The sequence below is a fragment of the Leopardus geoffroyi genome, chromosome D1, assembly GCF_018350155.1.
Source record: "Leopardus geoffroyi isolate Oge1 chromosome D1, O.geoffroyi_Oge1_pat1.0, whole genome shotgun sequence".
NCBI classification, from domain to species: domain Eukaryota; kingdom Metazoa; phylum Chordata; class Mammalia; order Carnivora; family Felidae; genus Leopardus; species Leopardus geoffroyi.
In genome coordinates, this window is record NC_059329.1 from 60,777,467 (window position 1) to 60,794,625 (window position 17,159).

The 17,159-nt window shown below is 37.2% G+C and overlaps 1 protein-coding gene across 1 annotated transcript; it reads left to right on the forward strand.

The window, feature by feature from the left end:
* Window positions 1-14,661: 14,661 nt before the first annotated feature.
* On the forward strand, window positions 14,662-15,623 carry LOC123600412 (olfactory receptor 51H1-like). Its single transcript, XM_045482476.1, has one exon. The coding sequence runs from the start codon at window positions 14,673-14,675 to the stop codon at window positions 15,621-15,623; it is 951 nt and encodes a 316-aa protein (XP_045338432.1). The 5' UTR covers window positions 14,662-14,672.
* The last annotated feature ends 1,536 nt before the right edge of the window (window positions 15,624-17,159 follow it).

Sequence of the window (17,159 nt, forward strand, 5' to 3'; positions counted from 1 at the left end):
ACTTTTGGACCACAATGCTATGAAGCTTGAAATCAACAAGAGGAAAAAGTCTGGAAAACCTCCACAAGCATGGAGGTTAAAGAACACCCTACTAAGGAAGGAATGGGTCGACGAGGCAATTAGAAAAGAAATTTAAAAATATATGGAAACAAACTAAAATGAAAATACAACAATCCAAATGCTTTGGGATGCAGTGAAGGCAGTCCTGAGAGGAAAATACATTGCAATCCAGGCCTATCTCAAGAAACAAGAAAAATCCTAAATAAAAAATCTAACAAAACACCTAAAGGAAATAGAATCAGAACAGCAAAGACACCCCAAACCCAGAAGAAGAAGAGAAATAATAAAGATCAGAGCAGAAATAAACAATATAGAATCTAAAAAAAACTGTAGAGCAGATCAACGAAACCAAGAGTTGTTTTTTTGAAAAAATACACAAAATAGATAAACCTCTATCCAGGCTTCTCAAAAAGAAAAGGGAGATGACCCAAATAGATAAAATCATGAATGAGAATGGAATTATTACAACCAATCCCTTGGAAATACAAGCAATTATCAGGGAATACTATGAAAAATTATATGCCAACAAACTGGACAACCTGGAAGAAATGGACAAATTCCTAAACACCCACACACTTCCAAAACTCAATCAGGAGGAAATAGAAAGCTTGAACAGACCCATAACGAGCGAAGAAATTGAAGCAGTTATCAAAAATCTCCCAACAGATAAGAGTCCAGGACCAGATGGCTTCCCTGGGGAATTCTACCAGACATTTAAAGCGGAGATAATACCTATCTTTCTCAAGCTATTCCAAAAAAAAAAAAAAGAAAGGGAAGGAAAACTTCCAGACTCATTCTATGAAGCCAGTATTACTTTGATTCCTAAACCAGATAGAGACCCAGCAAAAAAAGAGAACTACAGGTCAATATCCCTGATGAATGTGGATGCAAAAATTCTCAATAAGATACTAACAAATCGAATTCAACAGTTTATAAAAAGAATTATTCACCATGATCAAGTGGGATTCATTCCTGGCATGCAGGGCTGGTTCAACATTTGCAAATCAGTCAATGTGATACATCATATAAATAAAAGAAAAGATAAGAACCATATGATCCTGTCAATCGATGCAGAAAAAGCATTTGACAAAATTCAGCATCCTTTCTTAATAAAAACCCTTGAGAAAGTTGGGATAGAAGGAACATACTTAAAGATCATAAAAGCCATTTATGAAAAGCCCACAGCTAACATCATCCTCAATGGACAAAAACTGAGAGCTTTTTCCCTGAGATCAGGAACACGACAGGGATGCCCACTCTCACCGCTGTTGTTTAACATAGTGTTGGAAGTTCTAGCATCAGCAATCAGACAACAAAAGGAAATCAAAGGCATCAAAGTTGGCAAAGATGAAGTCAAGCTTTCACTTTCCACCGATGACATGATATTATACATGGAAAATCCGATAGACTCCAGCAAACGTGTGCTAGAACTGATACATGAATTCAGCAAAGTTGCAGGATACAAAATCAATGTACAGAAATAGGTTGCATTCTTATACACTAATAATGAAGCAACAGAAAGACAAATAAAGAAACTGATCCCATTCACAATTGCACCAAGAAGCATAAAATACCTAGGAATAAACCTAACCAAAGATGTAAAAGATCTGTATGCTGAAAACTATAGAAAGCTTATGAAGGAAAGTGAAGAAGATATAAAGAAATGGAAAAACATTCCGTGCTCATGGGTTGGAAGAATAAATATTGTTAAAATGTTAATATTACCCAAAGCTACCTACACATTCAATTCAATCCCAATCAAAATTGCACCAGCATTCTCCTCAAAGCTAGAACAAGCCATCCTAAAATTCATATGGAACCACAAATGGCCCCGAATAGCCAAAGTAATTTTGAAGAAGAAGACCAAAGCAGGAGGCATCACAATCCCAGACTTTAGCCTCTACTACAAAGCTGTCATCATCAAGACAGCATGGTATTGGCACAAAAACAGACACATAGACCAATGGAATAGAAGAGAAACCCCAGAACTAGACCCACAAAAGTATGGCCAACTCATCTTTGACAAAGCAGGAAAGAATATCCAATGGAAAAAAGACAGTCTCTTTCACAAATGGTGCTGGGAGAACTGGACAGCAACATGCAGAAGAATGGAACTAGACCACTTTCTTACACCATTCACTAAAATAAACTCAAATTGATAAAGGACCTGAATGTGAGACAGGAAACCATCTAAACACTAGAGGAGAAAGCAGGAAAAGACCTCTCTGACCTCAGCCGCAGCAATTTCTTACTTGACACATCCCCTAAGGCAAGGGAATTAAAAGCAAAAATGAACTATTGGGGCCTCATGAAGATAAAAAAAAAAAAAAACTTCTGCACTGCAAAGGAAACAATCAACAAAATTAAAAGGCAACCAACGGAATGGGAAAAGATATTTGCAAATGACATGTTGGACAAAGGGCTAGTATCCAAAATCTATAAAGAGCTCACCAAACTCCACACCTGAAAAACAAATAACCCAGTGAAGAAATGGGCAGAAAACATGAATAGACACTTCTCTAAAGAAGACATCCAGATGGCCAACAGGCACATGAAAAGATGCTCAACTTCGCTCCTCATCAGGGAAATACAAATCAAAACCACACTCAGCTATCACCTCACGCCAGTCAGAGTGGCCAAAATGAACAAATCAGGAGACTATAGATGCTGGTGAGGATGTGGAGAACAGGAACCCTCTTGCACTGTTGGTGGGAATGCAAACTGATACAGCCACTCTGGAAAACAATGTGGAAGTTCCTCAAAAATGAAAAATAGACCTACCCTATGACCCAGCAGTAGCACTGCTAGGAATTTACCCAAGGGATACAGGAGTGCTGATGCAGAGGGGCACTTGTACCCCAATGTTTATAGCAGAACTCTCAACAATAGCCAAATTGTGGAAAAATCCTAAATGTCCATCAACTGATGAATGGGTAAAGAAATTTTGGTTTATGTACACAATGGAGTACTATGTTGCAATGAGAAAGAATGAAATATGACCCTTTTTAGCAACGTGGATGGAACTGGGGAGTGTGATGCTAAGTGAAATAAGCCACACAGAGAAAGACAGATACCATATGTTTTCACTCTTATGTGGATCCTGGGAAACTTAACAGAAACCCATGGGGGAGGGGAAGGAGAAAAAAAAAGAATTTAGAATGGAAGAGAGCCAAAGCATAAGAGACTCTTAAAAACTGAGAACAAACTGAGGGTTGATGGGGGGTGGGAGGGAGGGAGGGTAGGTGATGGGCATTGAAGAGGGCATCTTTTGGGATGAGCACTGGGTGTTGTATGGAAACCAATTTGACAATAAATTTCATATATTAAAAAAATGTGTGAAATTTATGAAATTCAGCTAACACTGCCTAGAGGAAAATATGTACCTTTAACTTCTTTTTTTTAAATATGAAATTTATTGTCACATTGGTTTCCATACAACACCCAGTGGTCATCCCAACAGGTGCCCCCCTCATTGTCCATCACCCACTTTCCCCTCCCTCCCACCCGCCATCAACTCTCAGTTTATTCTCAGTTTTTAAGAGTGTCTTATGGTTTGCCTCCTTCCCTCTCTGTAATTTTTTCCTCCTTACCCTCCCCCATGGTCTTCTGTTAAGTTTCTCAGGATCCACATAAGAGTGAAAACATATGGTATCTGTCTTTCTCTGTATGACTTATTTCACTTAGCATGACACTCTCCAGTTCCAACCACGTTGCTACAAAAGGCCAAATTTCATTCTTTCTCATTGCCACATTGTATTCCATTGTGAATATAAGCCACAATTTCTTTATCCATTCATCAGTTGATGGACATTTAGGTTCTTTCCAAATTTGGCTATTGTTGAAAGTGCTGCTGTAAACATTGGGGTACAAGTGCACCTATGCATCAGCACTCCTGTATCCCTTGGGTAAATTTCTAGCAGTGCTACTGCTGGGTCATAGGGTAGATCTATTTTTAATTTTTTGAGGAGCCTCCACACTCTTTTCCAGAGTGGCTGCACCAGTTTGCACTCCCACCAACAGTGCAATAGGGTTCCCATTTCTCCACATCCTCTCCGGTATCTATAGTCTCCTGACTTGTTCATTTTAGCCACTCTGACTGGCATGAGGTGATATCTCAGTGTGGTTTTGAAAGACCCTGAATAGCCAAAGTAGTATTGAAGAATAAAACCATAGCAGGAGGCATCACAATCCCAGACTTTAGCCTCTACTACAAAGCTATAATCATCAAGGCAACATGGTATTGGCACAAACACAGACACATAGACCAATAGAATAGAATAAAGTCTCCAGAATTAGATCCACAAATGTATGGCCAACTAATCTTTGACAAAGCAGGAAAGAATATCCAATGGAAATAAGACAGTCTCTTTCACAAATGGTGCTGGGAGAACTGGACAGCAACATGCAGAAGAATGAAACTAGACCACTTTCTTACACCATTCACTAAAATAAACTCAAAATGGATAAAGGACCTGAATGTGAGACAGGAAACCATCAAAACCCTAGAGGAGAAATCAGGAAAAAACCTCTCTGACCTCAGCTGTAGCAATTTCTTACTTGACACATCCCCAAAGGCAAGGGAATTAAAAGCAAAAATGAACTATTGGGACCTCATGAAGATAAAACGCTTCTGCACAGCAAAAGAAACAACCAACAAAATTAAAAGGCAACCAACGGAATGGGAAAAGATATTTGCAAATGACATATTGGACAAAGGCATAGCACCCAAAATCTATAAAGAGCTCACCAAACTCCACACCCGAAAAACAAAAAATCCAGTGAAGAAATGGGCAGAAAACGTGAATAGACAGTTGTCTAAAGAAGACATTCAGATGGCCAACAGGCACGTGAAAAGTTGCTCAATGTCACTCCTCATCAAGGAAATACAAATGTACCTTTAAATTCTATAGTAGGAAAGTCAATAAATTAAGCTTCTACCTCAATGGAGACAAAGAAGAGAAAGTTAAATGCAAAGTCAGTATAAACAGTGAAATAATAAAGATCACTGCCAAAAGAGAAAATTGAAAAGAAAAACAGAATTTCATAAAACCAAAGTTTGATTCCTTTGCAAGATCATCAGATTTGATTTTCAGCTAAACTAGCCAAGAGAATAAAAGAGGCATGACATTAAAACCTCAAATCAGGAATGATTGAGGAGATATCACCATCAACCCTGCAGATATAAAAAGGATTACTGTGGAATATTTAAAAAAATTTTTTTTTAAATTCTAGGTAGTTAACATACAGTGTAATATTGTTTTCAGGAGTAGAATTTAGTGATTCATCACTTACATATAACATCCAACGACAAGTACTGTCCTTAGTACTCATCACTGATTTAGCCCATCCCTCCACTGACTTCCCTTCCAGCAACCCTCATTTGGTTCTCTATAGTTAAGAGTCTCTTATGGTTTGCCTCCCTCTCTGTTTTTTATCTTATTTTTCTACCCTTCTTCTAGGTTCATCGTTTTGTGTCTTACATTCCACAGATGAGTGAAATCATGTCTCCATTCATGTCAATGCAAATGACAGGATTTCATTCTTTTTGTGGCTGAGTAATAATCCATTGTATATATGTATACCACCTCTTCTTTATAGATTCCTCAGTCGATGGAGATTTGGGCTCTTTCCATAATTTGGGTGTTGCTGATAATGCTGATATAATCATTGGGGGTGCATGTAACTTTTTGAATCAGTGTTTTTTTTTTTAATTTAAATAAAAGTCAGTTAACATACAGTGTAGTCTTGGCTTCAGGAGTAGAACCCAGCAACTCATCTCTTACATGTAACACACAGTGTTCATCCCAAAAGTGCCTTCCTTAATGCCCATCACTCATTAACCCATCCCCCACACACCTCCCTCCGTCAACCCTTAGTTTGTTCTCTGTTGTAAAGAGTCTTATGTTGGGGCGCCTGGGTGGCGCAGTCGGTTAAGCGTCCGACTTCAGCCAGGTCACGATCTCGCGGTCCGTGAGTTCGAGCCCCGCGTCCGGCTCTGGGCTGATGGCTCAGAGCCTGGAGCCTGTTTCCGGTTCTGTGTCTCCCTCTCTCTCTGCCCCTCCCCCGTTCATGCTCTGTCTCTCTCTGTCCCAAAAATAAATAAACGTTGAAAAAAAAAAAAAAAAAAAAAAAAAAAAAAAGAGTCTTATGTCTATTGTGCATATCTATCTATATCTATATCTATATATCTATATCTATATCTATCTATATCATCTATATCTATATCTGTATCTATCTATATATATCATCTATATAAATATCATCAACGTCATCAATATCATCTATATCTGTATTATCTATATCTATATAATCTATATATGCAGGTATAGATATGCACCACATCTTCTTTATTCATTTATCAGTCAATAAACATTTGGGCTCTTTCCATCATTTGGCTATTATTGATAGTGCTGCTGTAAACATTGGGGTACATATACCCCTTTGAATCTGTATTTTGTGTCCTTTGGGTAAATACATAGTAGTGCAATTGCTGGATCATAGGGTAGTTCTATTTTTAACTTTTTGAGTAACCTCCATACTGTTTTCTAGAGTGGCTACACCAGTTTTTTTCCCACCAACAGTGTGCAAATGTTCTCCTTTCTCCACATTCTTACCAACACTTGTTGCTTCTTGTATTGTTAATTTTAGTCATTGTGACGGGGTAATGTGGTACCTTATTGTGATTTTGATTTGTATTTCCTGGATGATGAGTGATGTTGAGCATCTTTTCATGTGTCCATTAACCATCTGTATGTCTTCTTTGGAAAAAAGTCTATTCATGACTTCTGCCCATTTCTTAACTGGATCATTTGGGTTTTTTGGGTGTTGAGTTTGACAGGTTCTTTATAGATATTGAATACTAACCCATTATCAGATGTGTCACTTGCAAATACCTTCTCCCATTCCATGGACTGCCTTTCAGTTATTTTATTGTTTCCTTCAGTGTGCAGAAGCTTTTTGTCTTGATGAGGTCCCAATAGTTCATTTTTCTTTGGTTTCCCTACCTCTGGTGGTGTGTCTAGTAAGATGTTACTGTGGCCGCGTCAAAGAGATTGCTGCCTGTGGTCTCCTCTAGGATTTTGATAGTCTCCTGTTTCACATTTAGGTCTTTCACCCATTGGATTAACAATGGAATATAATGAATAATTTTATGCAAACAAATTAGACAAATGTGAGGGGAAAGGAAAATTCCTAGAATGTCAAAAATTCCCCAAGCTGTTTAAATAAAAGATTTTTAAAAATCTAAATAGATATATCAAGTAAAAGACTTGAATTAATTATTAAAATATTTCTCACAAAGAAAACTCCCGGTCTAGATGACTTTACTGTGAATTCTAGCATACATTTAAGGAAAAAAATAATACCATTTCAAAACAGACTCTCTCAGAAAATAGAGAAGGGAATGTTTCCTAACTCCTTTTTGAAACTTGGATTACTTGATACAAAATCTAGGTACGTGTATCTCAAGAAAACTACAAAAATAACCCTTTATGAATAGAAATGTGAAAATTTTAAACAAAATATTAGTAAACACATATAGCAAGCAAAAAAATTATATCATAAACAAATGAAGTTTACCCCAATAATCTGAGGTTGGTTTAACATTAAAAGTATTAATGTATAATACCATATAAATAGATTAAAGAAAAACAAAAAAAGATGATTGTATCAGTAAATGAAGAAAAATCATTTTGACATCTAATACCCATTTATACTAAGAAACAAAACAAAACAAAAAAGTCTCAACAAATCATGGTCACATGAAAAGACTTTAGCATCATTAATCACTGGGAAAGTCAAATTAATTCTGTGATGAGGAACCACTACACATTCCATAAAATCTGACAGTGCCATGCATTGACAAGAATGTGCAGGAATTGAAATCCTTTTACATTATTGATGCAAGTATAAAATGGTTCAGCCACAAACAGTTGGACATTTTCTTCTAAATTAGAGAAATGCCTATCGTACTTTCCTGTATTCCTTTTCATGATATCAGCCCAAACATGTCCATACAAAGAGTATATGCTAATGTTTGTAGCAGCATTTTCATAATAGTCAAAAGCTGTGAACAACCCAGATGTATTTCAACTACCAAAGGAATTAAATAAATATGTTTTACCATATGATAACATACTACTCAGCAAGGAAAAGGAACAAGCCATGAATACATTTGGCAACATGAATAAAACTCAAAACACTGTTAAATAGGAGAAGACAATTTATTTTGTGATTCCATTTATATGAAATTTCCAGTAAAGGCAAATTATAAACATAGAAAGCATATCTGTGGTTTGCTGGAGCTGGAGAGAGGCCCAGGACTAACTTCAAACCACCATCAAGGAATCTTTTTATGTAATGGAAGTTTTAAAGTTTTGAAAAAAATGGAAGTTGTTTTGGGGTAATTGTTTCACAATTGTATAAATTTAATATAACTCTTCAAATTGTACACTTGAATCAATTCTATGATTTATAAATTATGCCACAACAAAGTAAGGTAAATAAATAAAAATAGCAAATTAAAAGAAATCATTAGCAGGCTATTACTATATTCTATGAGAGGTAATGTTAATTTTGCTAGAATGGTAGAAGCAAAAGTGAAGGGAATTTGAACTATGCAAAATGTATTTTGGTTTGGACTTAAAAGGCCTTGGTAAAGGATAAAATATAAGGAAGAGGGTAAGAAAAGATCTGGAATTTTGATTTGGGCAACTGGCTGGATTGTGTTCTGGTTAGTGTGATTTATTGAAATTATAAGCAGGTAGGAAAAAAAGTTTTGTTTTTGTTTTATAGTACTCATCATGCTAATTTTGAGTTTCCTATTTGATTTCCACATGGAATTATCAAGTAGGAATTGGTCTTTAGATCAAGGCAGAATACAGGCCTGAAGATATGCTTTTTGGGGTAATCAATATATAGAGATATTAGATCAATAGGATTTGATAATATCACTCAGTGGGAGTGGATTTAAAGTATAGGACAAAGACCAAGTAAGAGACACAGTGATATTTGATGTAGGAGGAAGATAAAAGGATATCAAAAAGTGGAAATTAAAACAGGAAGAAAACATGGTGTCACAAAAAAATTAAAAATGAAAGTAACTCAACATGGAGGCAATTTTCCACTGCATTGAATCCTGCTGAAAAGGAGAGTAAGGTGACAGGCCAATGGTAACACCTGCAAAGATAGTTTCAGTGGTGTGTTAAAGAATTGAGGAGAGAATGGGAAATACAGAGAAACAGAGACTACAGGCCACAACAATGAAAGGGGTTTACTGTGAAGCAGAGGAAGGAATGCGATAGTAACTAGAAGGCATGTGGAAACATGAATGAGCTTTTCTTTTCTTCCTTCCTTTCTTCCTTCCTTCCTCTCTTTCTTCTTTCTTTCTTTCTTTCTTTCTTTCTTTCTTTCTTTCTTTCATCTTTTAGAGAGAATTGTAAAAATTAGGCACTAAAGTATATTTGCATTTTTGTATAGCAAGTGACGTACCATTCACATGGGACTGAGATGAATTCTATATTTGGATGGTTGCCATCACAAGTTTGCATTAGGGAAAAGTAGGTCCTCTGAGATCAAGACAAAGAAGAGAAAAATGCCCAGAAGACGAAGTCTGTATAACTTTTGGCCCTGGGGACATCTCCAGGAAGCTTTGTCTCTAGAGGATTACTTCACAGGGAATTCTAAACTGGTGCTGCTCGTTTTAAATCTCTGGCTATACTGCTATGGTGGCCAGCATAGCATCTCCTAGACTAGGCTTTGGGTGAGTTGGGGAATAAACTGAGGTCTGGGTAGTGCTTTCTCTGAGGATACTTTCACAGAATGGAGGGGACTGTGGTTATGGAGAATTCATAGAGAAATCGTTAGAAGTCATGACTGAATGGATGTGGTGAAGGAGGTAGGATCCGTTAATCCCAGTATACTGTTTGATCTGGACTTTGAATTTGATGGCAGAAGTTGTCCTTGTGGAGAAAAGCTTATCATTTCCTACAGGACTAAATAGAACTTCATGGGGCACCTGGGTGGCTCAGTTAATTAAGCGCCTGACTCGGTTTCAGCTCAGGTCATGATCTCATGGTGAATTCTAGCCCCAGGTCAGGCTCAGTTCTGCCCTGAGTGTACAGAGTCTGCTTGGGGTTCTCTCTCTCTCCCTCTCTCTCTGTCCCTCCCCTGCTTGTGGGCTCTATGTCTCTGTCTCTCTCTGTCTCAAAATTAAAAAAAAAAAAAAAAAAAGCTTAAAAACAAAAGGACTAAATGGAATTTCAAAGCCTAGTGTTTAGAGCACCTGGATTTAAGTTTTAGTTTTGGGATTCGAGTCACGTTAATTAACGTCTCTGACTCTTGTTTTACTCATGCATACTGGCAACAGTACTTTTCCCATAAGGTTTTTTTGACCATTAAAAGAGGTAGTGTATGTAAAGAGTTAAAAACAGAGCCTAGAGCATAAATAAGCATTCAATAAATCTTAGAATTTTTTTTTATTATTAAAGAACTAAAATAATTTTAAATGTCTGCTCATTATACTTTGCATTGTCTCAGTTTTGGCAAGAATATTTTTTCAGCAAGAATTATTTTTCCATTTCCTTTACATTTTTCATTAAAATAGAAATAACTATTCTAACTAGTCCATGGCTCCTACCAAGGACACATCAAGGGGGCATAACTATGCTTCAGCCTGCAGTTCAGACACTGTAATAAAGAGTATTTTATGATCATTTCTGTCCTTCAGAGAATAGCTCTTCTACCTGGCTGCCTGGGTGGAAAAGAGCATTGAATTATAGTTCCATAGTGGATAGAAAAGACTCTGGTTGCCTACCTTCTCTTCCAGCTCCATCCCCAAATATGCTTCATAAGCCACAGAAGCTCCAGTCCTTTTGTTGTGTGGAAAGTTTAGGTTTGATCCTGTCCATGGTGTGTAACTAATATTGATAGAGAGAGTTAAGCTGTGTCCAGCTGGGGATACAAACTGAAATATTGACCCATCTGTAAAGCATGTCTTTGTTCAACCCTGGGCACACATTCCTCCCCTATTTCTGATCTTTTTTTTCATGTGTTCTTTGATAAGGAAAGAAGTTGCTCCTTTTGGTCCTCTGATTACAATGGCATGCCTAGCACTTAGTAGGCATTTGACAAATATGAAGTCATTAATCATAAATTAATTAAACATGAAAAGCTTTTCCTGAATTCTTTAGAACTTAAGGAATCAAGAATCTAGTTTGTAATCCTCATCTTGAATTCTGGAAGGACTGTGCTGGCCTTTGGGATTGAGCACCTCAGATGGTCAGTGTGGTGTTGCTTTTGGGGTTCTAGTCCCTCAGAATCACTTGTCCTTATTCTTCTCTTCCCTTACTGATTTTAGCTACCCATGACTCCTACTAGTACATAATTCTTTCATATCTGATTTATCTAGGATCTACTTCCAATAAATTCTTTACAGTAAGCATTCATAATTAGGTGCAGAATCACTGAGCACAGATCCATAGGGTTCCCCATCGTGAGCACTGCAATAGCCATCACCTGCAAGCCACTGATTTTCAGTGTTGGGCTAAATTGGCTGAGGGATGGAGAGGTTTAGGTAATATAGAATTTGATAAAAAAAATATGAATGATATATGGGTAGGTAGATACATTTATCAGCACATAAATAGATTTCATGACTTATAAATACTTCGAGAGATAATTTTCACAGTTAACTAAACATTAAAAAATTTATAGATAATAGATAAATATTGATTAGAGCTGCAATTTAATGAGTGTTTTTTCTTTGCCTGTTCTCATCCAAATGCCCTACCAATATTACCAGTGAATACTTTTAACTATCCCATGGTAGGTACTATTATTTTCATTTTCATTTTAAAGAGGTAAGGAATGAAGCACAGAGATTAAGTAACTTGTCCAAGGTCATAAAACCAGGATTCAAACCCAGGTTATCTATCTCCAGGGTTTTTTAGTTTTAAAACTATTTTCTTAGTTAAATTTCCAGAAAAGAGACAAAGAGAAAAATATATAATGAGACACAAGTTATGCAGTATATAGGTAAAAGACCCACAAAACCAAGTGGATCTAAGAGTTCTCAAGATGTCAGCCAGAATGTTGGGATCCTTTAAATCTGTATTATGCTGGACCAATTTTCCAAATTCCAATAGAAATTTCTACAGTGATGTGTCCATATGACACAGTTCAATGGCCACTAACCTTATGTAGTTATTGAACACTTGAAACATGGCTAGTACAACTAAGGTACTGATACTTAATTTAATTTAATGAATTTAAATGTAAATAGGCACAAATGTCTAGTGGCTATAATATTAGACGGTGTAGAACTAAACTATTGACTTACAGGAAACTTGGAGTAACTCTATTCTATCTCTATTCATGCCCAAGCATCCAGAGCTCTTTGCCCCTTGCTCTTTGTCTAGTAACTTTTCTCCTTTTTGTGACCCCAGGTTCCTGTTCCATTTTCTCCAATGTGAGTCTTGAGATGGGCTTCAATAATGTATGAATTCACTTAGTTTTTATACACAACTTTGTGCGCGCATGTGTGTGTGTGTGTGTGTGTGTGTGTGTGTGAACATTCTTATTTGGGAGACTCTTTATGAGATTCTCATAGGGTTATAACTCAAAAATCATTAAGAGCCACGATAGTACTACTCTTTCTTTTAATTCCAAACTCTTATTAGTTGTGGCTACACTGGCCCAAAAAGTGATTAGTTCAGCTGCACATTTGGATATATTTTCCTGAAGATAATAGCAAATAATTGAATTAGAAGAGAGCTGTGTGGCACCAAAATTTTCATATTGATCTTTGTCAATGCAAGTGTTAGGCATTAATGTCTAGAATAGCCCATAGATCCATGTAGGCTTTACTCAGAGTGGGAAATATAGTTACTGGCAACTCAAGGTGGAGTTTATAGAACATCCACATAGAAATATGGGCAGAGAAGGAGAAGTCTTTATGGAGGCCCAGGGAAACTTAAGTCCAGTTGAATTTTTAACACCGGGAACAGTGACTTCACCAATCTGACCAATGTTTGAACTTTGTCTTTTGGGACTTCTCCATGTGTGGAATTAATTTCATTTCATTCATTTCATTTCTAGAGATTTGTTTAAATGTTTATTGATTGTTGAGAGAAAGAGAGAGAGAGAGTGGGGGGGGGGGGAAAGAGAGGGAGACACAGAATCTGAAGCAGGCTCCAGGCTCTGAGCTGTCAGCACAGAGCCCGACGTGGGGCTTGAACTCACAAACCGTGAGATCATGACCTGAGCTGAAGCCGGACACTTAACCAACTGAGCCACCCAGGCGCCCCTCATTCATTTCATTTTTTACCAAAGAAAAAAGTCCTGAGTAAATGAGACTGAATGGGAAGAGTTGGAAAGTTTCTGAAAAGGAGCTAAAGCAACTCTTCTTTGGCTTCTCTGAGTATTAGTTTTCTACTTATTCCATAACACATTACCACAATGTAGTGGCTTATAATATACATAGTTACTATCTTACAGTTCTTAAATTCAGAAGTCCCAGAAGACTGGTCTAAAATCAAGGTGTCAGCAAGTCTGCCTCCCTTTCTGAAGACTCTAGGGAAAATTCTGTTCCATTGCCTTTCCAGCTTCTAGAGGCTACCCACATTTCTTGGCTCTTGGTCCCCTTCCTTCATCTTCACCAGTTGAGCTGAGTCTTTCTCATGCTGCTATCTCTCTGGTTCTCTGCAGCTGGGAAAATTTCTTGTTTTAAGGACTCATATGATTAGATGTGGCCTACTTTGGTAATCCAGGATAATCTCCACATCTTGAGATCCTTAACGTTAATAACATCTGCGAAGTCTCTTTTGCCATGCAAGCTAACATATTCACACATTTCAAGAATTAGGATGTGCACATCCTGGGAGACCCCTATTCTGTCTACCATAGTGGGTCTTTCTAAAGTTCTTTGGCAGCCAGAGTAACTTCTCCTTCCATCATCTGCTGCAAGCTCAGTCCTTTTAGTACCCACAGACTCCCAAGAATGCAGAAGGGCAGAGCTTTAAAGAGTACTTTAAAGGTACTTAAAGAGTACCTTTCATTCTCTGTCCCATATCATGCAGGTAGAAAAATTAGGTCCCAAAAGAGCATTATGTGTAAATTACAACAATTTAAGATCACAATTAAGATACACACACATATACACACATCTGCATGTCCGTGTTTATGAACAGCCATTAAGTCACATTTGTGCTTGCTAACATTATCTGTTTGGTTCATTACCCACATAAATGTACAATATAAAATTCTTCCTTAGCAAAGAAGCAAGTCAGCTAACTCCTTGATGTTTCCAGATGAATTATATTCCTATTGGGTGCAGGTGTTGGTTGAAGTTTTTCTTTTCCTTTCTCCTATTTTAGCATATGATGATCACTAATAGGAATTATTGCCTCATGGAGTAGGACCATCAATTTCTGTATCAGACTGTGATACAGAATACTAATGTGATACTAATGTGATACTAATACATGAGTGTATTAGAATAATATTTAAGTCACTCCCTCTTATGGCTACCATCTCAATACTTATTGCTACTAATTCTAATTGAAGCTGTTTGACTTAACGAGTTCTTCTGTTTTTGTGCAGACCTTCGTTCCACTATGGCACTGTTCAACCAAACTATTCATAACCATCAGACCTTTACCCTGATTGGGATTCCAGGAATGCCAGAGAAAGATTTCTGGATGGCCTTGCCCCTCTGCCTTCTTTACAGTACCACATTCCTAGGTAATTTCATTATCCTTGTTGTCATAAAGGTTGAGCGAAGTCTCCATGAACCCATGTATTATTTTCTGGCTATGCTAGCTGCCACTGACCTTAGCCTTTCATTATCTTCCATGCCCACCATGATAAGTGTTCACTTGTTTGACTGGCGCTCAGTAACCCTTGATGTCTGCATCACTCAGATGTTCTTTATCCACAACTTTGGAGGAGTGGAATCAGGTGTTCTGGTCGCCATGGCCTTTGATCGCTTTGTGGCTATTCGCTTCCCTTTGCGCTATGCCACCATTCTCACTCATGGAGTCATCATCAAAATTGGAGCAGCAGTCCTGCTACGGAGTGTGAGTGTAGTGCTCCCTGTGCCTTTCCTCATCAAAAGGCTACCTTTCTGCCGCTCCAATGTCCTTTCCCACGCATACTGCCTCCATCAGGATGCCATGAGGCTTGCCTGTGCTGACACCCGTGTCAATAGCATCTACGGTCTGCTGGCTGTGATCTTCACCATTGTACTAGATGCTTTGATCCTTTTGATTTCTTACTTTCTAATCCTCCAGGAAGTACTGGGCATTGCTTCCAGAGAAGAGAGACTTAAGGCTCTTAATACCTGCTTCTCTCATATCTGTGCAGTACTGCTCTTCTATGTGCCTCTCATTGGCATGACTCTGATTCACCGCTTTGGGAAGCATTTGTCACCAATAATACACACACTTATGGCCAATATCTACCTGCTGCTCCCTCCTCTGCTCAATCCTGTTGTGTACAGTGTTAGGACCAAGCAGATCCGGCAGCGGATTGTCCGAGCATTCTGTGGGAACAGGATTGGCCATTAATGGCATCTATGAGTTCTGTGCAAATGCAGTCAAGTCAGGGAAGAGTATCAAATGTGGTACTGTCCAATAGAATTTCCTGCAGTGATGGAAATCTCTGTTATTTAATGCATAACCACTAGCCACACATAGCTATTGAGCATTTGAAACTTTGATAGTACAACCAAGGAACTGAATTTGTTACTTTTATTTAATTTTAATTAATTGAAATATAAATGCAAATGGTCACATGTAGCTAGTAGCTACTGTATTGAACAGTACAAATATAATGAGTTATCATATGCACTTGCATAATGGTTTTGATGAAAGCAATAATTTATCTTAAGTAACCTGATAAAAATATGCATTTTCCTTAATTAAAATGGTATATAACAGCTTACCAACATTCTGAAAAGTTTTATTTCTTTAAGTAATCTCTATACCCCATGTGGGACTTGAACTCACAACCCTGAGATCAAGAGTCACATGCTCTTCTGACTGAGCCAGCCAATCACTCCACAGCTTATGAACATTTATATAAAATAAATGTATAAATAAATAATACTAAATAAATTTACTATCAGTTTTAATAAACTTTTGACAAATGGATAGAATCATGTAACTACCACTGACACCAAAATACAGAAAATTCACATCACTTTCCAAAATTCCCTCATGCCACCTCTTTGTCGTCAACCCCTCTGTCCATACCCACTCACTCCTGGCAAGAACTGATTTATTCTCCATGCTTATAATTCTCCTTTCTCCAGGGTATCTTGGACCCTGCAGTATGTAGTCTCCCATGTCTGGCTTCTTAGCATAATGCATTTGAGATTCATTCATGTTGTAGTATGTATTGGTCGTTTCTTCTTTTTTATTGCTGAACACTATTCCATTATATGTCATTAACAATCTTTTAAAGAAAAATTCTCAGATTATTTTTGCTCCATTATAATCACTTTGGTATCCAACACTTAACATAGGACATTTCTGTTCTTTTGCTTTTTGTGTTTATTTATATGTTCTTTGAGTATTTTTTATAAATATAAGGTGTGTATGTGCAACAGGTTGAAGCAAGAGAGAAAAATATTAAAATGAAAGTAACAAATGAGGAGTATGAGAGAATGGTGCTCTCAATGAACTGGAAGAATAGGAAACTGTACATATACTTTAAATTTTAATTTCATTTCCACTTCATTTTTGTCCAGAAAGCTTTTCTGACATGGCTGTAATTATGTTAAGAATTTCTCATACTGTACCATAACTTACTAATAGTATATCTTCCCTGCTATTCTGTACACTTCATAAGAACAGGGACCCTTTTAGCTTCATTTAAGTCTATCCCAAGTACTTAATGTAGTTCAGAACATATATGATAGACGCTCAACATGTATTTTTTTAAAATTAACAAGTGAATGAAAACTGAACTTTATCAAGATTGATTCCATGCTTCCAAACCTCTTTGTCCCATTTAGTATTAGTAAGTCTCATTTGAAATTTCTAGAGCCACTCATTTTTGCTGACGGGAACCAGTGGAAAGGGGTGGTGTTTACATATAAA

Coding starts and splice junctions, on each gene's coding strand:
- LOC123600412 (XM_045482476.1), top strand. CDS start 14,673: ATGGCACTGTTCAACCAAACTATTCATAACCATCAGACCTTTACCCTG.